The sequence below is a fragment of the Mytilus galloprovincialis genome, chromosome 7 (assembly GCF_965363235.1).
Source record: "Mytilus galloprovincialis chromosome 7, xbMytGall1.hap1.1, whole genome shotgun sequence".
Lineage (NCBI taxonomy): Eukaryota > Metazoa > Mollusca > Bivalvia > Mytilida > Mytilidae > Mytilus > Mytilus galloprovincialis.
Window position 1 is genome coordinate 24,715,298 of NC_134844.1, and position 24,866 is coordinate 24,740,163.

The 24,866-nt window shown below is 29.5% G+C and overlaps 1 protein-coding gene across 13 annotated transcripts in view; it reads right to left on the minus strand.

The window, feature by feature from the left end:
• Positions 1-240: 240 nt before the first annotated feature.
• LOC143082612 (vinculin-like) overlaps positions 241-24,866 on the minus strand; it is a 50,181-nt gene continuing 25,555 nt past the window's right edge. Inside the window, exons 18-27 of one of the 13 annotated variants that reach the window (XM_076258376.1) lie at positions 24,236-24,361; positions 21,157-21,204; positions 18,489-18,596; positions 13,377-13,495; positions 12,686-12,801; positions 11,999-12,070; positions 10,258-10,381; positions 9,493-9,583; positions 8,107-8,145; positions 241-3,159 (exon numbers count right to left, since the gene is read on the minus strand). In XM_076258376.1, the coding sequence (XP_076114491.1) occupies positions 2,984-3,159; positions 8,107-8,145; positions 9,493-9,583; positions 10,258-10,381; positions 11,999-12,070; positions 12,686-12,801; positions 13,377-13,495; positions 18,489-18,596; positions 21,157-21,204; positions 24,236-24,361 (1,019 nt within the window). In that variant the 3' untranslated portion in view covers positions 241-2,983. Of the gene's footprint in view, positions 3,160-6,078; positions 6,123-8,106; positions 8,146-9,492; positions 9,584-10,257; positions 10,382-11,998; positions 12,071-12,685; positions 12,802-13,376; positions 13,496-18,488; positions 18,597-21,156; positions 21,205-24,235; positions 24,362-24,587; positions 24,639-24,866 lie in introns of those variants that run through there. The other 12 variants (XM_076258378.1, XM_076258382.1, XM_076258380.1 and 9 more) reach the window with 12 other exon arrangements.

Below are 24,866 nucleotides of genomic sequence, written 5' to 3' on the forward strand. Positions count from 1 at the left end.
CATTTAGTGAACGTAAGACTTTGAAGTAAAAGCTATAGTTGAATTTTCCCTCATTCTTACACGATTTATCCTTTCCTGGCCTGTTGATTAATATCCAAGCCTCGCAGTGGATAAATATGGTATTACAATTGATACAGTGGAAGAACCTATATAGTACATGGACATGGGGCATACTAACCATCAGTAGTATCATCTATATGTAAAGACATTGGGTATGATTAAAATATGAAAATATAAGCATTCTATTTCTATAAAATGTTTATTGGTTGTAAAGTTGTATATCTTGTACAAATAAGCCAATAGCTATATATAAACTAACAACTGGGTAAATATGAAAGACTATCTATGGTATTGCAAGTCATTGCTAGTGTACAATTTATATTATTGACCTGTAAGATTCAATTAATTTTGTTTTTCAATGTTTAAAAATCAAGATTGCTTATGAAATCACAATAAATTCAAATTAAAAAAAAATAGTGAAAGGAGGACAACACAATATTTACTATAGTTATATCAAAAGTTGCATCAAAGGAGACTTTCTTTTCACTTAGGTAAGGTTAACAACATCATAGTTAGGTGGTACTAGCATCTACATATGCTTAATATATGATATTTTAATATATTCCAAAACACTCTATATATATTTTAAAAATTAAAATGTGCCACTAAATTTGCTTTTGTGAGACAATAGGTCAAACTGTATCTAAAACAACTCATAAAATTACACAGGAACACTTTTTGTAAACTGAGAATTATGTTTTTATGAAAGATTTTTAATACCCAGACAAAAGACTGACTATATGCAAATATTTTTTCTTATTATGATATTTATATTCTAGCTTTATCAACACATAAAAATACTTCTTAAATGTTAACATTTCCTTTCCTAAAGTCTGCAATAATATCAAATGGATCTCAAGAGGTAAACAAACAGAAAAATAAAAACAGAGGCACATCCAGGGGACATGCCCATTACAGCTGAAATATTTCATTTTTGATTGACACATACTTTTTTATTTGAAATAAAATTTAAAATGCAATATTTTATTCAAGATACAATTCTTTCCATTAAATATTTTCAATCTTTTCTATAAACAATCACTAAACTTACAAGCATTAAATCAAATATAAAAGAGAACTTTAGATATTTTCAAATTTTAGTACTACATTTTGCAGGACTCAAGTTTTTTAATTAATATTGCTTAGAAAAGAATTTTCTGGACACAAAAACAAATAACTGTATACTCTGCAGGCAGATTCCTGATACCAAGACAGTTCGTTCATCATTTCAAAAATTATTTAGTAAAAAAAAAGTTCATAATATCTATTATTAAGTAAAAAAAAATCCTATCAAGATATATCCAATCAAAAACAAAACAAATTATAATTAATTATAAAACCAAACAAGCAATATATTAAATAAAACTAAAAATAATAACATCTCAACATGTTTTGTCTCAAAATGTACACTTTATCTCAGTAATACAATTCATCCCAACCAACCTTACATTATCATTGCAGATTAAGTCTTTTTTTTTAATTATCCAAACCTTAAGGAGAGGAAAAGTTGCTATGTATTTCTGGTAAAGAAATAATGTATTATGTCTATTTCAGTGATAGAGGTCTTAAAAAACTAAAAAAAAAATAATCAGATTTTTTTTTTAAATTGTTACTAACACCAGAATGCCTAGTTTATACAATCCTATGTTAATAAAAATAACTCTTTTGGTTATCTTTGCTTTACTTTCCATTATGGCAAAACAGATTTACATAGGACTCTACTCTTTTCATTCAATTTGAAAAAAGCCATTTCAGATAGAATAGACATTAATTATCAAAAGCGGTTAGGATTTTATCACCTTTTACAAATACCATACTTGTAACTTGAATTTAAAGACATTCATGACATACAAAGATTTCTGTAAGAATTTACACAAAAATGGCTTCTGATTTTATCATAATAATTTTACAGACATGTATCATCATTCATTCTCTTTAATATATAAAATGCATCAAATTTGATATCGATAGAAATCTATGTAAAACTACATATTTATTTGCATATTCTATATACATAGCACCATTTATTTTCACATGTTTAAATGAACTAAAACCTCTATATACTATTAAATAAACATACCAAACTTTCCCAAATAAAGCATGTTCAAAAATCAAAATGAAACTATTTCACAGGTGGACTGACATTCAAAAAAACAAAATGGTAACTAATATGAATGATGGTATCTTGCTCTATCTAACTCACTTATCTTTTTTAACTTACTGACACTATCTGAAAAATAGTTTAAGTACTTTATCTTAAAAAAGGGAATGATAATTTTATCAAATTTTTCCTTCAGAAATCTAGTTCCAACAACTGAAAACAACTTTAGAGTGTAGATACATTTGGTAAAAACCTATTTGTTCACATGATTGAGGACAAAGTTTAGCCTCATGATACCAGGCTCATAGTCACGTTATCCAACATATTGCAGTTATACAATTAGCAATATTTAAACTGACATTTGGTGTTAAAGTTAATATTTCATAAAGAAATCCCACGAACAGACAGCTGTATATTAATGCTGACAATAAACCCAAATACATGTTATATTCATAATGAATGAAAAGTGTGAATAAATATACAGTATATGTACCATGCAAAACATTTACACATCTAAAAATGTGGAAAAAATATCAGCAGTCACTAGGTGTGCATATTTTGCTATATCTAAAAAAGCACTAATTTTACATCAAATTAGATGTATTATTCCATGATTACATTTATCAAATTTTTTTATTACTACAAATATAAAAATGCTTGACAAAAAAAACCATTCTTCCTTGTATATTCAACTTTTTTGTTAACAAATCTAAAACAATGTCTTAAATACTTCTTCTAAGAATATGTAAAAATTATTGCAAAATATATCGCTGATCTTCAGTTGTAATGTCTATCAATTTAAAAATCCTAGCATTGGTTTTCTTAAGAAGTAGTGGTGTACCATGGTCTTCTACGATGCCAACGAATCTGGTACCCAGAGTCTACACGGATCTTGATGGAGGCAGCTTCAGCAGCACGAACTGTTTCCTTCACAGCTTGCATCAGATTCTGGGCATTACCAACCAACATTTCAGTGGCTTCTTGATCCTCTTCTGAACCTATAATCAAAGAAAACTTGGTATGATGATTAGAAACAAGAATATTTACTATAGTTAAAAAAATTTTTTTACATCAAAGCAAATTGCTACATTTACAAATGTTGGTCAAAAATAAATAACAGAAATTTGATCATCATTTTAAGGTCATATTATATTGCTTGAGTGATTCAAGTTTAAAAAGTGCTCCAGTCTAACACTTCATGCTAAATATGTGAAAACAACAGTAAAATACACCTGTCCTATAGCTGATAAACAATCTCCAAGCAATAAGCTAAGAACTCACTGACTGACATCAAAGAGGTGTTGCTTGTCTATAAATATTTATCACATGTGCTTCAGTTGGCCAAGATTAAATAGAACTGAGAATTAATTATTATTTTCTTTGAAATGCACTAAATAAAACTTAAAGTTATTGGTTTAAGAAATATTTGTAAAATTATTGACAATTTTGTGACTGAAAGAATACATTATCCATGGTAAATAACTTAGCATAAATTAGTTCAATTCTGAGGTATTTAAACTGGATATTTCGATACTTAAACTAAATTTTTGAACTATTTTGAAGAACAAGAAATCAAGATTGATTCCCTTTTATTTATATTTTTATTTTTAATCAAACTTATATCAAAGGTTTATATCAGCAATTTATTAAACAAATTCGAAAATCTGTTTTTCTTAACTATTGCCCTTGGACAGATGAAATTAGAGCAACACAGGGGCACATGGACTCTGTTCTTTTATTTCACTTGTAAAAGGATGGTTTTCTTAATGGAATTTTAGAATTTTGAACCTGATATTTCTGAATTTTTGTTTTTATATTTATTGAATCAAGAAAATATCAAAGCATTCTAATCTAAGAAACCTTTAATATAAATTGATAAACTTAAAACTGCTTCAGAATTTTCCACTTGAGATTTATTGTAGGTTGTAATAAACTACATGTCTAAGTTTTATTTCATATAAAAGCTTGGTTCTGTTTAGGTGTAAGGATTGTGTACTGAAAGTGAAATATAAACTTTGAAACCCTTCATTTTTTTCACCGCAGAAAGGCAGAAACCTACTGTAAAGGAATTTGTTTTTTAAGGACTTGGTTTCACAAATCAAAATGTGAAATTATTTACTTTATATTATACAAAGCTGAATAATATGTGTATCAAAGTAATTTCAAAGCTGAAAAGATAAAAGATTTAAATCCTTTTGGTCCAAATAAGCTATTTTATCATTGAAAATTTAAAGCTTCTTACATACATTCACTGTAAATAATAAACCACTTGCAAAATTGTTCCATATTTGCAATCATTATACCATTATTAACCAAGCCCAATCTATATAATACTCATTCTTATATTCAATAATGTAGACTATACTCATAATGAGATATAGAAATGGGCAAATTTTTAAAATCATTCACATCAAACAATGCAAGTATAATCTTGATGAAGACTTATCTATGTTAGTCACAATATAGAAATATTCAAGTACCACGTCCAAGTCAAAACAATGCATCATGCTCAACAACAAGACAAATGACATAGCATGCTGGGCCTAGAAACTGCAGTTTTTAACATATACATTGATATATGTCCCTGCTAGAGATCTTTAATGTGTATGATTGGTGCTTAAGGTGGTACATAACACTACAGGGAGATAACTCTGTAAAAATCAGCCAAACTTTTTAATCACGTTCTTTAGATAGGGAAATATCAAGCTTCTCAACGAACAAAAATTAATGTTTGTCAAATTGCTATATATCAAATGATATTTTTCTGACCAAGTATGTAGTTTAAGTTTTTTGAAATTTTCATATTTTTGTCAAAGGGTCAAAGTAAATATTTTATCAAAATATTATGAAAAATGAAACGAGGCAAATTAATTTTAGTCGAGGTGTTTGATGCCACCTTAGCTTGTTTAAATCATATTTTTTTTAAATAAACAACATTCTCAGCAGACAATACATTTATAACTTAACATATACCCATAACCACAATATGTAATGATAATGATTCAGGGTTCTACAATATGCATATCAATATTAATTCACTTTTTTCTTTTGGCAAATTGCATCATTTAAAGTGTATAACATTTACTATAAACCATAACCTCAATAAATTTTACTCCCATTTTCCTGCATACCGATGTAGAATTAAACTGTACAACAGTCCCACACTGTTGTAAAGGTATTTGCATGAAATATGAAGTAAGTAATTTTTTAAATGATAAGAATGCATTTGATTAATGAAATTTGTTATCATCTGATCCCAACAAGCAGCGATAAGTAAAATTAGTCAAGTTATTGTAGAAGCCTGAGTTCTTGATATTCTCCTTTCATTAAATATTAAATACATCACTTGTGGCTTAAACTTACTGGATTCTGTTTCCATGGCAACAGGTTACAGAAGCAGGCAGAAATAAAAACAAAACAAAAAAGCATATATTAGTTGTCAATCAATACAAAGCATTGTACTTTAATGATAAACCCAGCTGTATATAATTTCTGTTTTAAAATTCTGAAATACTTTAATAAAATTTCAATAATTTTACTATTTCAAATTAATCTAATAAATGCAATGGAATTAGTATGCATTTATTAAAACTGATATCTAAAACTTTGAAATCATAAATTAATCTTCTGTTGCTTAAATTTTTGCTAAAATTCATGTAAAATGTCTTGTTATTTTTTCAAGTTTGACAATTTTTAGTTCAATGATAAAAACAATTTGCATAAAGGCTTGATAGTAGGTTTATCATTTAAAGAATTGGCAAAATATATATCATGCATTTAACAAAGCAAAGGCATTGTGTCATTAAAACTGTAGAGCTTGTTGAAAGAAAGTAGTCATCATGATGCTTAATATGCAATGTTGGTTAGTAACATTTGTATTGTCCTGGGTCAACATTCGGGTCAGAGAGTTTCAGTAAAGAATTAAAAAAGCATTAAAATATAAAATTCATACACTCCTGCTCTGTTCATAAATAAAAGACATAAATTATTACTTATTATATACAAATAAGAATATGATATGGAATAATTGCCAAAGAGACAATTACTCCACAGAGACGAAAAACATAAAACTTACAACTTACAACTGACACATAAAATTGGTCAGTTACTATATTTTTTTTTGGATCCACACCAACTGTTTATTTCGATTAACTATTCAGAAATCTCTTCATTCCAATTTCCCTGGTAGATTTTCTATCTTGTTTTAACTTTTGTGTGTAGTAAAACACTGCAACATTTATATCAGTTTATTTTGCTGGGATTGAATATAAATATTAGAAGTGGTATGATTGCCAATCAAACAACTCTCCACTAGAGACCAAAACACACACAAATTAACAGCTATAGGTCACCATATTGCCTTCAACAATGAGCAAAGCCCAGACTATATAGTCAGTTATAATGACAAATGTAAATCAATTCAAACAAGAAAACTGACTATTAATGTACAAAATAATGAACAAAAACAAATATGTTGCACAGCAACAAACGACAACCACTGAATTATAGGCTCTAGACTTGGGACAGGGATATACAGAATACTTAAAGTACAGTAGTTGATATCAATAGAAAATCAGAGCTTTGTCATCGAATATAGGGCCACTTCAACCATGTATTTAACTTAACTAATTTTGTTTGTCTTATTAAAAAGCAACCAAGGGATATAACTAGAACTGTATGATAAATAAGTTACATTACTTGTGTAAGCAGATAACCTGATAGTACCTGTACATAGTGAACTTAATATTTCTTGTTTTTAAAACAAAATTTGAGCAAGCAAAAGTTATATCATTAAGATTTACTTATGACAACTTTTTTTGTGACTCAACACTCTTATTTCTTTATGATTTATACTATCATGCAAGGTGTGTTCAATAAGTGGAATTGAAAAGGCTTATCAAAGCTTTTGATTCCCAAACATTTTGAAACATTTTAGCCCATGCATTCAAGAATTATACATCTTTGCCATGACGGTATTGGATCTGAACATTCCTGATAAAGAATTTCTTTTTTGTATTCCATTGTAGTCAATGACCTTGATAAGGGCAAGATTCTATAGGGGAAGAAAAATATAAATAAAACTCAGGAAGTTGGGAGTATATATTTGTATGGAACAGATGGTTCTTTTGTTTATAAGTTCCTAACTCATGTTGGTTATAGTAATTAAATCAGTGCTATCACATCAATAAAGTCAAATCATGTGAATATTGAATTAGCTGAATATGTAGGAGAAATCACACAACTTAGTTGTTTACCTGATCGCCTGCTGTCTTTGTTAAACTTGGAGGAGGGGAGATAATGTAAAAGGAAATGACACCCACAAGATTTATTTGATTTGTTTTAAGATTTCTTCATATGAAAACAAACAATTAAAGGTCATATCAAAAGCCTGCATCAAAACTTAAGATCAGCTCTAAAAAGAGGACTATTTATATTAACTTAAAACGCATTCAATAATTCACTATTTTTTTTGCTCAACTAACTAGAGCTATTTAAACATTTGTAATGCATAAGAATCATTATTGCTGGGAGGAAACTAAATACTTCTGTTGAATTTACCTTACATTTAACAAACTAAAATAAACTTCATAGCTTTGAAGAGAAAATGCCAAGTGATTCAATACCTAATTAGATAGGAATGATACTGAATATATTCCAGAAAGCATAACAACAAAGGGCATGTTCAGACTATAGCAATAATCAAGTCAATATATCATCTTGAGGTACCCCTAAATACAAAATTTGAACAGTAGGAACATATTTGAAAAAAACATCACATCACAAGGATTAGTGGTGGTCATTATAACGTGCTGGAAGAAAAATCACTGGTCAAAATTGCATTCATTGGTCAACTCTAAATCATCACTACTGACAAACTTTAGGAAAATCTCAATTATTAGTCATCAACTACAAGTCAGGGTCATCCCATGCTAAATTAACTTTACCGCAAGATATTTCACCACCGTCTGGGGCTGGTACAGGTTCTATGGTATAAATAAATCATTATGATATTTTCATTGGTTAAACAACTTTAAAAGTTTCCTTGAAATACAGTAAAGGTCCTGGAGTCCATTTCACAAATAAACTTACAACTAAGATTGATTGTAAGTATAATGCATTGTTCATGACTTACGTTCAATCCTAGTGGTAAATTTTTTTGTTAAACCGAATCCTGATGTTGTAATGGGACATGCCTGCTCCATATTGGCATTTCCTTAAATCTTAAATATAACTGGGTTTATATAAAAAAGAAGATGTGGTATGATTGCCAATGAGACAACTATCCACAATTAATTATTTTCTTTCATTAAAAGTATACTTAAGGTAGATTCATGGTATACCGCCATCTTGGATTGTACAATCACAGTACAAAATTGGTCTAGTTATTTGCCCAAATCAGCAAATTTGGAAACAGATTTGCAATTTAATGGTTAGACTGTTTATTTATATAAAGAAAACTTGCTAATTTATTGTATGATTCAAAATAGTTTAACAAATATCAACCTTTTTGGTTTTTAAAATCATTTTTTCAAATGAGCCATTTAAGGGGAGATAACTCTTTTAGCACAAAATTTATACTGGGCTAATAGGGAAATTTTTTATTTTTACTTGTGGCAAGAAAATAAGTTCGGTGACACCATGTTTTCTTTTTATTTTTTTAAAACATATTATAAAACCTATCTTCTCAAAAAAAATTTCAAAATTCTGTCTCATAGAATTTTTTTTATTCACTGTTATGTGTTTTTTCATGAACAAACTAACCAAATTTAGGCAATTTTCAACGACTCATAGCTTGTCAAATAGCACGGTGACCCATACTTTTTATTATATTTTTGAAAACAGCATAGGAAAATCTTCATTTTGTCAAATTATAAGAAAATTCTGTCTCAAAAAACATTTACTTATGATCTACCTTAAGGAGACTGATTCATTACTTCAGTACATGCAATTTACAAAAACAAAATTCTGATGATTACTTTTTTTTTTTTTTTAATCTTGGTTATAAGTTTGTATGGTAAATTATTCTTTTATATAGAATTCTTTTTATCTTCAGCAACTGCCTTTTTAATTTTCTAGATATATTATGTAACCTGATACACAGAATTTTATGGGAGCATCATCAATACTGACAATAAATAAAACATGGTAAAATAAAAGCTCTATCCAATCACAGCTTAACTTAATAATACCTACAAAACTTCTAATATTTTAAAAGTAATACTAACAAAACAAATATAAATTTTGCACTGTGGTATATATTAGAACTTAGCAAAGATTTAAAATTAATGTAAAAATATTGAAAAGTACAATGTTGATAAATAAGTGTATACCTTGTGCTCCCAACATGGTTGCCTTCACTGTTGATAAAATCTTTAGCTGGGTACCAATTGTCGGAATTCTCTCACAAACTTGCAATAAGTTCTGTTTAAAAGAAAATATATATTTAAATATTTATCAAAGCTTAAAACAATCTTAATGTGATTACTGATATCAAAAACATTGATTAACTTACCAGCAAAATTTACTCAACTGAGAGATTCTTTTGGGATTTAGTATATAAATTAGGTAATGGTGTTAAACTCCATCAATCAAAATTTAACATGGCCAGAAATTCTAAAGGACATTATTTGACTAATTTATCATACTTTATGTTTTTATGCAAATTTAGGCCAAAAAGGGGCCTTTCTCATACTTTTTCCTTTGTCAATATTCAAAAATAGTTCTTCAACATACTCTAGTTGCATGCAAAATCTCGACATATTGCTCTTAACATTTCTGTCACCATTAGAAACAGAAATAATGTAATTTCACAGGAAAACTTCCTTTTTATCCCCTTGATTAACAACCATGATACAGTAAATTTTTATGGGATACCAATTTTCGTGGATTTCGTGGTCTGAGTTGAACCACGAAATTAAATGTTCAACGAAGTAGAAATTCTCTTAAGGCTTGTATAAAGACTTTGGTAAAACCACGAAATCAAATATCCAACAAATTACAATATTTTCTCAATCCACGAAAATTGGTATCCACAAAATAAATGAATCCACAGTATACGATTTTGCTTTTACAAAATATGGCCGACAAAATATTACCAGTCTCATCCTTTTATCTGTACATTCAGCAGCTAACTTCTGTGCCAGTTTGGCCACCTCTGTTGATGACTCAGCTATATTCTTAGCTGTGGCTATCAGATCTTTCTTAGAACCACCTTCACCTCTACAGAAATACAGTCAATTAATTATATAATGCAAATCTTTTTAGATGTTTTTTCAATAATAATCATGAAAAGTAACAAGACAATACATTAGGCACTGAGCAATTTTTCACATTGGTATATATATATAATATGTGCTACACTATGATGAATGAAAATGATTACAAAAATAATAGCACTACTCTATGATATATGATTCAAATAAAATATACAATAATGTACAAAATAAAAGTGGACATTGCCCACATGATAAGTTTTATGAATCTTTTCTTGTTTAAATACTTTTTCTGTGACATTACTTTTTAGCAGTAAATGTATTCTAAGATTTGTATATTTCATATTTATAGCCTTTATGTTTTAGCATGTTTTAACTGTAATTTTATTGTATGCAAAGCCAGAGTTGAGAACAGACTATGACAGAAAGAAAGTTTAATGTACATTTCAAGAAAATAGCCAATCATGTAATAATCGATACAACATATTAAGATGAAAGATTTTCATTATGCCATTCATTTTAAAGCATGTAAAATGTCTTTACATTATAAACAAGACTATATTTGCATATTTTTAAGATTTGACAAACTTTTTCTGCATCTCAAGCATGCAAAGATTTTGTTTACATTTTTCATGTATTTAGTTATTTACAGATCCTCAGATCAATTGATTTAGGGTTCTAACAAGTATTGTGTGTCATGCATAAGTAAGATGATAAAATTTTGAGTCTTTGCATTGAAGTGTACAAGTGACATGTTATTTTTGCTGCATTATTTAATAGTTAATGAAATTACTTTTCAGATTTGTTGTCCAGAACTGTTGACTGGTGTCTACCATTATTGTTTGAGTACTCATACAAAGACATTATCATGTAAGATATAAATACTGAATGTGCACCTGATTTTACACGATGCTATTGTCGTGTGCCTTATATACATTGTTTACACTATTAATCAAGATATATACTGTCTAAAATATTGCCTTCAGAAAATGTAAATTACAGGTTATTTGTTTACATGCTCGTAAGGAGTATCAACTTGTGCTGTTTCCTGGTAAAATGATTGTGACTGGAAGGAAAATCAGAATCAAAGGGAAAGACTAAAACACTTTTTTTAATAATCTAATTTTTCAAACTTCTGTCTAGCTGAAATGTGAAAGGTGGTGGATTTTTAATTCCATAAACGCAACACAGAATATTACAAAATGTATTTTTAGATCACCTTAGCAGGGTTCAACAAAAAATATTTAACCAATACTGAATCAATGGACATGTATTATCATCAATATATGCATTTAATAATTTCTTATTGAAAAAAATATATTAACACTTTGATAAAAAAAAAAAAGCTTTTTTCTGGATTTACCATCTACTAATAGTAAAATAGAATTTTAAATTTTCTTACAACATAAATTATGCGGTATTTAAATGGAATTTTTAAAAATCTTTATGTAATATTCTGAGATGACTCATAAAAACTATTGATTCTTGAATATAAAAGTAAACAAATCACTGCATACTGATTTTATCAGAAGAAATGGCACCTAGTAGATGCTAAATTTGTAGAAAATCTGTTGGATTTTTGTCTGGAAGGATCAAACAGTTTGGGTTTTAACTCTTGTTTTACCGATAGAAGTACAACAGGCTTTGATAAGCATCATGATTTTTCATCTGAGTGAAGAAGATATGTGTGCCACAGCTAAGAAACAAAGAAATTATGATGTTTCGATGCATATATGTTAAATGAGACATTTCAAATAGAAATGTTAATGAAAGACAAATGCCTGAACTAAAGAAGGCAAAAGATTATTAATTTAACCTTTACCTTTCCCAACTGAAAGACATATATATACATATATAATTGACTATAAGTACATGTACATACTAAAATGGTGTGATATAAATCATAGAGAATCATTAAATATCAATCTAGCAATTGTTTTTGAATGTGAGAGCCCCAATATCTCCTCTTTTACTTGGATTTGTACTGAACATGATTTTTTAATGTCATCTGAGCATATACATTAGTAGGCTTCAGTGGAAACTTCTTTGATGCTGTACTACTTAGAGCATTACAAGTTATTGTGTAGGTCTTTAATCACCTCAAACTAAATCTTCTTCACTTTATAATACGCATTTTTGGAAGTAAATCTATTTTTAACCTTAACTTTTAACAACATAAACTTTTTTTTTTGGTATCGATTTGATAAAATCAATATGTACATACAGTATAGTGATGAAAGGCAATGATTTTGAATATCCCAAGGTACACCCTTAACCCTTCATCCCTGAATCATGATCTATAAAGTATTACCTGACCAACTGACTAAGTTTGGCCATAAGGAGAGCCATTCTTTTGGCTGCAGCTATTATCTCATTATCTTTACTTGACCACTGCTTTGTCTCCATATGGAGGGCATGTGCTGCCATCTACAATATAAAACAATATATGATCATTACATAATGATTAAAGAAGCTTCATGATTTTTCTGGGTTTTTTTTTCAATCTGAAATTTTAGAATTTGTGAAATAAATGTGTTCCTTTCACACTTGCAAGTTAGTAAATGTAGTTTCTGTAAAGAAACAATTAAGGAAAAATAGTATTGTTGTTGAAGAGCTGCCACCGTCAATGGTCGCAAATACAGTTTTAATGGTGACGCGTAGCGGAACCGTTAAACGAAAATTTACGACCGTCAAATCAAAATTAACTGTGGCAACTCTTCAACTACAGTATTATTATTCGGATTTTAATGCATTAAAAAAGAAATAATACCCTAGAGTTTGAGAAAATGTATAAATTTGAAATAAAACAAATTCTGTGAAACCTCATGAATGAGTTTGGGGCATAGACGTCATTGCTAAACATGATGTCATACAACTTACAAACTGAAGGTAAATTTGTTACTTTTGCCGTTCAAATTTGGATAAAATCACATCAAAGCAGCCATTATTAGGTTGTTGCTGTTTTATTTTCAATAAGAGGTAAGATATATTGCAATACTCACCATGATGGGTTGATTAGCCTGTGGGACAGGGAAATCTTCTTCATCATCTGTATCAGGGGGTGGGGGTCTGGCAGGAGCAGTCTCATGAGGCAGTGGTGGACGAGGTGGTATATCCCCATCTGGAATTAACATTAAATAAACAATCATATTTCAATTAAATGCTGATTAATCAAATAATGAAATTGTAAAAAGTATACACTGGCTGATGGGGTATATGAAGTCACAACTTATCCCCAATCATAATAAAAAATAAAGACAAAACATTATGATCAAAAACATAAGTAATTCCTATAAGAATTTTTTAGCAATACTGACAACAATCCTATCACATATATTAGTTAAATGTTATATTTCAAAATCACAGAAATTTACAACAAATAAAATTTAACATGAAAATAAACAATATATATTTATTTGAAAATAATAATTCGCTTTTTGCAGCCACTTTGGTTTTATTTTGAAGATGTATGCTCAAAAACATCACTGAGACATCACAAGACAATAATTCAACCTCATTTGGAACTGTATTCATGCAACCTTCACTGAAACCGGTTGCACATTTGTTCGGCACATCCAATGACAGAAACAAAGGTCAACTAACAAAAGTTAAACAAAAAGCCAAGGGAATGTAGCAGCAGGACAATCATTTTTGTTGATTGAATCATTTTTTTAATTTATCTTACCATTATACAATTTTGAGGAAATGTTAACACTTAATTTAAACACTGTTATTTTTTTTTTCTGTAATAAGATCAAACAGAACTAAGAAAATTGACCTTATACTGATGGACATGTTTGTCTGTATTTCTTTATTTACCAGACTTACCTGTTGGTATATATTTATAATCAGAAATGAACATCAACAGTTTTGATGGGTAATGTTGGTTGTTATTAGAAAACATTGAGGTTGGATCGAGTTTTGATTGACTAGGTAGGCATGAATTTGGCAGCTGTTGTCCCTTCAATGCACGTATGTGCTTATCTAAAACAGTGAGTCTAGGATAACCATAAAAACATGGGTATTACTGTGCTTATACAGAATTTATGCCATTTTAGAATATCAATGGTTAAAATACTTTTTAAATAATCAGTAAAAAATTACATTCTAAAAACTTATCCACTAGGCTAAGTAAAAGATTTCAGATCATTGCATGAGGACATTTGGACTAAGTTTTCTTTAATACCCTATAACATACAACATATTAGAATCATTCCTGATTTAATCTTTCTTGAAAAGAATAGCAGAAACACATGGGCTGAACCTTCAACTGAAACGAAGGTAATGTTATATCTCATACTATATAATGTAATGCTCCATCATGAATATGATCCAGACATTTTCATTATAATATAATGTATTTGACTCTTCTGTATCAACAAACAAAATTAATACTACATTAAACTGAAAGGTTAGCAGTATGGAAGCATTACGATATGGGAGGGAGATAGGAAGAATTCATTATATGCACTACAACATGTTCTACTGTTAAAAATAATAAGTAAGTGTCAATATTTGCCTTCAAGTATAAAACAAAACATTCACAAAATTTAAACAAAAATTAATTTCAACCAAACACCTTCTTTTAACATCATGCAAAGTTGTTATGAACAACATATATATCAAGAAGCAGCAAATTTAAAGTCTTTAGTTTACTGAGCCTGAGTTTAAACCCAGGACATCCCATACTCAATTGCATTCTACTATCATATAAAAAAGAAGATGTGGTATGATTGCCAATGAGACAACTATCCACAAAAGACCAAAATGACACAGACATTAACAATTATAGGTCACCATACGGCCTTCAACAATGAGTAAAGCCCATACCGCATAGTCAGCTATAAAAGGCCCCAATAAGACAATGTAAAACAATTCAAACGAGAAAACTAACGGCCTTATTTATGTAAAAAAAAAACCAACACTATAGTTTGTTGATATTGGTGTAAATAAAACATAAGATATTATTTGTTAGATACCAATTTTCGTGAGTTTCATGAATACAGGTTAACCACAAATTTAAATGTTCAACTAATGGCAAATTTTTTACAGGCTTGTACACAGACTTTGGCAAAACAACAAAATCATGTGTATTTCTAACTTCACTTCATTATTGATAAGGAATTGCTATTATGGTTGAACAACCTGCACAATTTCTCCCCTTGGTCCCACTTATGTTTACATTAAAAAGTCCAAATAACATGCCATGCTTTTAAAAAAAACTTCTTGTAGTTTACACATTTACCCTTCAATCAACCTTTCTACTATACTTATAAAGTCTCCTGGAATCCTGCTTTTGTTGGGAGTGAACAGATATGTCAAATTACTGTTAAAGTCACATTTCAATTTGGGGTCCTTATTGTGGTCCTCCTTTAAGTCATGTCGATTTCTTTCAAATACAAATTCAACGATTGGGATCAATGGGGAAAAAAATTGTAAGGATTGAGGAACCCAGTGTCTCGCCTACTTTTGCTGTTAATTGCAGGCAACTAAAATGAGGGAAAAAATCAATAAAAATATTCCGCTTGATGCTATCTTTTGATTGTAAGAAGCTTCTGTCCAAGTTTGGTAAAAATCCAGGATAGTTTATGAATCTAATAAATAATTTAATAATTAAATGCAGACTGGACGTAATGTTAACTAGAAGAAAAACTAAGTCCATTTAAAAGTAAAATACAGATACACAAGTATTAACAAAATTTCCTTCTAGATACTAGCTTTTGATCATAAACAAGCTTCTGTCCAAGTTTGGTACAAATTAAATAAATAGTATAAGAAAATAATCATATTTTTTTTAAATATAACCACAGAGTGAATGTGTTGATTCCTGGCAGAAAATCTAAGTCCATTTAAAGTACCGGTAAAATACGGAAAAAATGGAATTTTCATTTTACAAAATTTACTTCTGGATATTATCTTATGATCGTAAACAAGCTTCTGTTCAAGTTTGGTAGAAATCCAGGATAGTTAAAGATAGCTACTAAAATTTTAAAAACTTTAACCACAGAGTGAATGTAATGTTTTCACACAGAAAAACTAAGTCCATTTATAAGTAAAATACGGAAAAAATGGAATTTTAATTTTAGAAAATTTACTTCTGGATATTATCTTATGATCGTAAACAAGCTTCTGTCCAAGTTTGGCAGAAATCCAGGATAGTTTATGAAGGTATTTAAAATTTTATAAACTTTAACCACAGAGTGAATGTAATGTTTCCCTGCAGAAAAACTAAGTCCATTTATAAATAAAATAATGAAAAAATGGAATTTTATTTTTACAAAATTTACTTCTGGGTACTACCTTATGATCATCAACAAGCTTGTGTATAAGATTGGTAGAAATCCAGTATGGTTTAAGAAAGTTATTTAAATTTCAAAAACTTATCACCACAGAGTTAATATTTGTGGACGCCGCCACCGACGACAACGGAATGTAGGATCGCTTAGTCTCGCTTTTTCGACTAAAGTGGAAGGCTCGACAAAAAAGGACAAATTTAATTGCAGGATAGAGACAATAAATTTTAAGTGTCTTTAAATATTAGCGGTCTTTGTACTAGGCTTGAAACAGGCATAATAGCTCACTGAAGCTAACATTAGTCATTACACTTATTTCGTAGCTACACTTATTTCGTAGCCTCGTACACATACAGTTGATATTTACAGGCACTAAACAGTTATTGTCTATATTCAGAACCAGGTAGTAGATAAAATTACAAAATATACCATGAGGTTTCAGAAGAATTAAATGGATCATTCATTAAAAAAATATGCCTTTAACTTAAAATCTTCAAACCCAATATATAACATAAATATTTTCAAGAAGTTTCTCTCAAAAAACAAACAACAGTAAAGTAAAAATCATCAGTATGCTAAATTATCCTTATTAAATCATTTAAAAGTAGAAATTATTGTGCTTCATTAATTCAACTTTAACTCAAAAATATTTCATATACTGTAAATCTCAAAAAAATCAATTTTTCAAGTTTGCTGAATGTTTCAAGTGCAATGTAAGTTTTCTGCAATCTCAGCAACAGTATTATTGAACACTTTCAAAATAAATCAATTGTCACATCACCTACAATTTCACACATAATTAGCCAATTCATAAAATGTCAAAGATTTTCAACGCCTATAAATTAACACAGGTAGAAAAACAAAAATGTTAACCCACCTGCACAATTTATAAATATATTTATGAATGGAACTCAGAAAAACATGCATTTTTTTACTAACTGAGTAACAGCACACAAGGTTTAAGTATAAACACGTTTAAGTTTTATTCGTGGGATCAACAATTGGTCAGTACCTGCTCATGTAAATATAATAATTGACTAATTGTAGCTAGAATTTACGTGCTTAACTATTGTATAGGTAGCCTAGAATTTGCTTTTAAGACAGTACAGTATCAGGTCCTAACCCTTAACCATTTACAATAGTAGATCAAATTTAAACATATGTTTTCATTTTTGTTCCTCAACTTATAGAATCCCTTTTTCTTTTATTGTAGTTCGTGTTTTGGCCATTTATAACTTATTAAAGTCTATTGACCAACTACTGTTATATAATATCTATAGTTATAAAATTAGTATCTTTTCATCTAAATAAATATTGATTCAACTTTATTAAACCATTGAGGTCCCTGGATAATGATTAAATCAGGTAAAAAAATCAAATCAGAGCGTTCTATCTACCAAAAAAAGATTTGCTAGCTCTTCTTTTTTCTTTAAATGACATTGTTTATAAAAAGATTTAACAAGCTAACCTATTTTTTTGTCACCTTCAGTATTATATAAAACATCCCACATACTCTCACCGTAAAACTCTTTATAACCTTTAGATAAATAATGAGTGTACCGGTACTTTTGTAATTGCACTTTTAAAGGTCACTCAAATATCAAAGAAAATATCAATGTCAAAAATAGCAAAAACATGTCATTTTTAAAATTGTGTTCAATTGGTAGCAACTTTTTTTTCCAACTGACTTCTTGCAACATATTCTATAATTGAATTCAAAAGAAATTTCATTATTATTAGTGGAATAACAAACAATTCTTGAACATGGAAATGTTAAAAGGTCAAGATGCACAAGATAACCTACTCTAAAACCATATCTACCATCATAATAGCCATAATATGGATCCCTTGGGGGTGGGGGAACTGGTGGTGGGGGGACAGGAGGAGCAGCATGTTGCCCCTGATATCCCTTCTCTTGCCTCATTGTAGCTGCAAAAAATTGACAATACACACATACAATTACATTGTGCTAATCTTTACATTGAAAGCAGTATAAGTTGCCTAGAAACATTTCAATATTATTTAACATATAATTACATGGAGTTGTGCATTTTAAAACAAATACAATGCTCTACAAAAATTTGGACAAGTTACAATATAAATAAATGATTCCATATATAAAGCTGAACTATAATAATCTATTTATGTACTAAGACAATTCACTTTTTGTACATGTTTTACGATACAATATTTATGTGCTCAGCTGTTATTAAGTGTCCTTTAGTCATTAAAATTCAATTAATTTCCTTGAGTATTTCATTTCTAAAATGGCTAAATTAATTACTCTGTTGCTGTTATTGATTTGTTAATAACCTGACATGCAAAACTTTTGAAACAAGAGGCTCTCAAGAGCCTGAATCGCTCACCTGAATTTTTTTGGTTTAATCTCTCATCAATGATTATTTTGGCTTTTCAATTTATTTAAATGTTCTTTGAATCGTCCTATTTTCTTCAAAAGCAAAAAAAAATCATTTTCTTCTATGTTCTATTTTAGCCATAGGAGCTATGTTTCTTGACATACAAGGAAATGAAATATAAAATTTATACTAGATACTCTGAAACTCTGAAACTCATTTAGCCTAAGTTTGGCTGAAATTGATACAGCAGTTTCATAAGAGAAGATTTTTTAAAGTAAGTCAACATGATGAACAAATTGTGAAAAAAGTCTTTAAAGGGCAATAACTCCTAAAGAGGTCAATTGACAATTTTGGTCAAATTGACTTATTTGTAGATCTTACTTTGCTGATCATATTTGCTGTTTACAGTTTATCTTTATCTATAATAATATTCAAGATAATGACCAAAAACTGGAAAATTTCCTTAAAATTACCAATTAAGTGGCAGCAAACCAACAATTGGATGTTTGATTCATCTGAAAATTTCAGGGCTGATAGATATTGACCTAATGAACATTTTTACTCCATGTCAGATTTGCTCTTAATGCTTTCGTTTTTGAGATATAAGCCAAAACCTGCATTTGACCCCTATGTTCTATTTTAAGTAACGGCGGCCATGTTTTTTGACGGATCAAAAATCAAAGCACACACTTTGTGCAGGATAATCTAAGGAACAACCATGCTAAGTTTTAACCAAATCCATTCAGTAGTTTCAGAGGAGAAGATTTTTTAAAGTTAGCAAATATGATGAACAAATTGTGAAAAATTGTCATTAAAGGACAATAACCCCTTAAGGGGTCAATTGACAATTTTGGTCATATTAACTTATTTGTAGATCTTACTTTGCTGATCTTTTTTGCTGTTTACAGTTTATCTTTATCTATAATAATATTCAAGATAATGACCAAAAACTGCAAAATTTCCTTAAAATTACCAATTAAGTGGCAGCAACCCAACAATTGGATGTTTGATTCATCTGAAAATTTCAGGGCTGATAGATATTGACCTAATGAACATTTTTACTCCATGTCAGATTTGCTCTTAATGCTTTCGTTTTTGAGATATAAGCCAAAAACTGCATTTGACCCCTATGTTCTATTTTAAGTAACGGCGGCCATGTTTTTTGACGGATCAAAAATCAAAGCACACACTTTGTGCAGGATAATCTAAGGAACAACCATGCTAAGTTTTAACCAAATCCATTCAGTAGTTTCAGAGGAGAAGATTTTTTAAAGTTAGCAAATATGATGAACAAATTGTGAAAAATTGTCATTAAAGGACAATAACCCCTTCAGGGGTCAATTGACAATTTTGGTCATATTAACTTATTTGTAGATCTTACTTTGCTGATCTTTTTTGCTGTTTACAGTTTATCTTTATCTATAATAATATTCAAGATAATGACCAAAAACTGCAAAATTTCCTTAAAATTACCAATTAAGTGGCAGCAACCCAACAATGGTTTGTTTGATTCATCTGAAAATTTCAGGGCTGATAGATCTTGACCTAATGAACATTTTTACCCCATGTCAGATTTGCTCTAAATGCTTTCGTTTTTGAGATATAAGCCAAAAACTGCATTTGACCCCTATGTTCTATTTTAAGTAACGGCGGCCATGTTTTTTGACGGATCAAAAATCGAAGCGCACATTTTGTGCAGGATATACTAAGGAACAATCATGTTAAGTTTCATTCAAATCCATTCAGTAGTTTCAGAGGAGAAGATGTTTGAAAAATTGTTAACGACGACAGACGACGACGACGACGACGACGACGTCGACGGAGACGACGACGACGACGGACGCCAAGTGATGAGAAAAGCTCACATGGCCTTTTAGGCCAGGTGAGCTAATAAAAAAAAAGTTAAACTGGATTTGGCGAACTAAACAAAAATCTTTTACTTTTTTTTTAAATAAATTAAAATAAATTTAAAATAAGTTTCATGCTGATGTTACATATAAATAAACCTAAATGTTATAAACTAAAATAATGTGAAACTAAAATATGGAAAATATAAGTGTAACTTAATATAAATTGTATCAAGAAGCTGAACCTAAGTAAAATAAATGGGTGTCTATAAAGGGAGGTAATACCTTCTGGAGGAACCATGGTGTAATGGCTATCAGCAAACTGATCTGGAACTGTATGATGTAAAGTTGAAATGATTATACAATAAAACACAACAACTAACAATACTGAATTCTCAATGTGCATTTACAAACAAATTACAATTGTCTTTGTCAAATGTGATTGGTTATTTGACAGCCATAAAAAACAAAAAACATTTACACTGCATTGAACCAAGAAGGAACTGACACATGCATATTTTTCAAATCAAGTTGATAATTCCCTATTGTTTATATAAAAACTTTAATATTTATCAACTAAAATAAATTTTCAAGTTTAAGGATGTACTATGGTGAGGTTTTACAAATTTATGTCGGATATTCGTACTCCTTGGTGTTTTTCCATACGATACAGGGTGAAATATTTTGACTGAATTTTAGATTCTTTATTTATTTAATTTCACTTAGGTACATCCTTAAGGCTATCTTGATCCACACTATGTCCGGTACTTTTATCAAATCTTGCATCTATCTTTTTGCGTAGCCAAGAAAGATTGTGTATAATCATCAAAACTTAATGAGTCTAATTCTGCATGGAATTTAAGGTTTAAAATGTAAAATAAAAAGTTCTGCAACACTTTTGCATATCAAAATCTGTTATGAATATGGAAATATGGAATGGTTCAGGTAGAATATTTCAGTTCAAAACTTGTTTCATTATAAAGCAATCATCTGATAAAAAAAATTTCGCGACCAGTCCAATTTATTTTTATCTTGATCAAAAACTGTCTACAAAAATATAAACTCAGGTTCAAGCTGCTTCTGTTGTGAGACCTTGTGTTGTAAGATTATTTGTGATTGAGTCTGAAATAGTTTAACAATGTTTATGGCAAACTGATACTACTCCTGTCTGAGAAGATGATTATCACATCCTTTGGCAAACATGAAGCTTTGGTAAGCTTTATTTCCCAGATATGTGAAAATAGAATTCTGTAAAATACACATGCAAAAAAGGATATTATACTGAAATAAATCTATATATTTTAAGATATATGACAATTACAAAGTATTTAATAATCAAATTTGTAAAGAAAGGTTTGAAAAATCACTCAATCTTTGTGAGAGAAATTCAACAAAATAAAATGTAATAGAATTTTATGTACTAGGATATAAGTTTACAACATATAACAGAATGTATAGCTTATTATCACTATTTTACAAAACTTTCCTTTGATCTTACTGACTGATAATTTCTTTTCTCAGCACAGTAGAGTGATATGAAAAATTATTGCTACAAACTAATGAAGCACGTGCCCGTTGTCAATCAAATTATCAACATCGTCATATGTAAAATAGCGATAAACAGATTATCATTGGTCTTCTCAACTCTATTGCTTTTCTCACTTTCAATGATTCGGCTCAAGGGAGAAAAATGATCTCCTTAATATGAACAACAAGAATTATAGATTATCGTTGATCATCTCAACAAGATTGATTTTCTCGCTTGAGCTGGTACAGCGAAAGTGAGAAAAGCAATCGAGTTGAGATGACCAATGATAATCTGTTTATCGCTATTTTACCTATGACGACGTTGTCAATTTCAATGTCAATTTCGTTAGCAACGCCACGTGGCCTCCTTAGTTTCTAGCGATAATTTTTCCATCTCAAGCGAGAAGCATGATATGAAAATTATCACAAAAAAAGATCAAAAGAAAAATGCACAAGATAGCGATAATCAATAAATATATAATCATATTATTGATATTGTTTACACCTTTAGACAGAAACAGTGATAATTTTCTGTCTTTTAAAATTAAAATGGTAACAAAACATAAACATGCAAAAACACCTAATGAAAAATAAAGGCATGCCATCAAACAATGCTTTAATGTAGAATATCATTTGCTGGTTGAAATGGAATAAGTTAACTGATTTTCATTTTGATAGAAACTCTTAAAATGAGTTATAAACAAATATCTTTTTTTTTAAAGTTTTCTTTGCAAATCAATTTGTGATTCATGAATATTAATATGAAATGACGAAGTAATACACTTCACATGTATATGTTAGCCTCAGATCTATGTTAGTCTTAAATCTGTGTCTTATTTTATTACGTCATAGACGTCACAAATCTATGTCCTTTATTTTCTCAAATCTATATCCTTTTCAAAAAGTCATGAACTGTAGTATGTGTTGAGGTCACAATGTTCAAAACCTCTCCCAAAAAAAGATTTTTCAATAACATCTTCAAGGTCAAACAGTGAAATAAATTTGTCTCTTTTATTTATTTATTTTTCATTTCTATTTTGTGTTAAAGACGTCACAAAACTATATATATCCTCTTCAACAAGTCATACACTGTATTTTTTGCTGAGGTCACAATTTTCAAACCATCTTACAGGAAATATGATTTGTCAATAACATCTTGAAGGCCAAACAGTAAAAGTAACACTTGTCTTTCTCTTTTCTTTCTAGTCTAAGTGCATCATAGATATCCAAAATCTATGTCCTTTCTTTTCTCAAATCTGTGTCCATTTCATCAAATCATGAAGTCTTGTGTGTTGACGTCAGAAGACATCAAAATTTCTTCCAGGAAATGAATTTTGTCAATAACATCTTCAAGGCCGAAAAGTAAAAATAGTTTCATCTTTCATTTTTTGTTTCATAATTTAATTGTGTGCTTTATGTCCATTTGATGAGTCTAGCTCTTTCCAATTAGTTTTTAACAGTTTGTAATAATGTGTTGTTAAACAAGTGCCAGATTATAGTAGGATTGAGCTTTTTAACCCTAAGACATTCTATTTTGCCTGTTCAAGGTCAAGTCATATTACAAAAAATCTCCTTTTTAAAGGAAAAGGATTGGAAAAACAAAAGGCTATAGATTTGAGTGTCATAAAGTCACATAACACAGATCTAAGAAAAGGGGAAACCATTTTGAGACCAGACATAGATTTGACTCTAACATATATATATATGTATGTACAGAAAATTACAATGTGGACAATATGTCTTATACTGTGAACAACACATAAATTAAAAAACACAATGTGGTTTGTTAAGACAAAAAAGGGGTGTGGCACTCAGTGTACACATGCTTGGATTCTACCTCTAGCTATCACCCTCGGTGATTTGGGGGCTACCGGTGGGGGTTTTGGACTATATGCTGTGCTAGGCACTGCTGAAGCTTGTACTGGTTTCTGGCGGTTCCATATGTCACCAAATTCTTGCAAGTCTACGTTTACAACATCAAAACAAAATAACTATCTACATTTATACATTAAATATATATAATAAACATAAACTATACATAAACTAAAATATTTAAATACATAAAAATATACATCAATGGCTGAAAATTGCAAAGACTTCTGGGAAGGCAAAATATCAAATATTTCAGCAGGATTTATATAGCTGCCCAATAGGTAATTTGTGCAATAAAAAAGTTATAGTATTGTTACCAGAAATAGAAATTGGAGAAATTGTCCTCCTTGCTGCTCCTGTAAAGCCATCTATGAGCAATAATATTAATATGAACACAAACAGATTTACAACATAAGACTGTACATTTTGTCAAGCTTTCTGAACATGTTTCACAACAATTTTAAATCCATTACTTAAACAGGATGACAACATTCAATTATTGTTACAGGGAAATATAAAAGTTTGAAGCAGTGAAATGGAATGAAAATTCCCAAGTTAATATCTAAAATTCATGTGTCCATTTCACAGTATTGCCA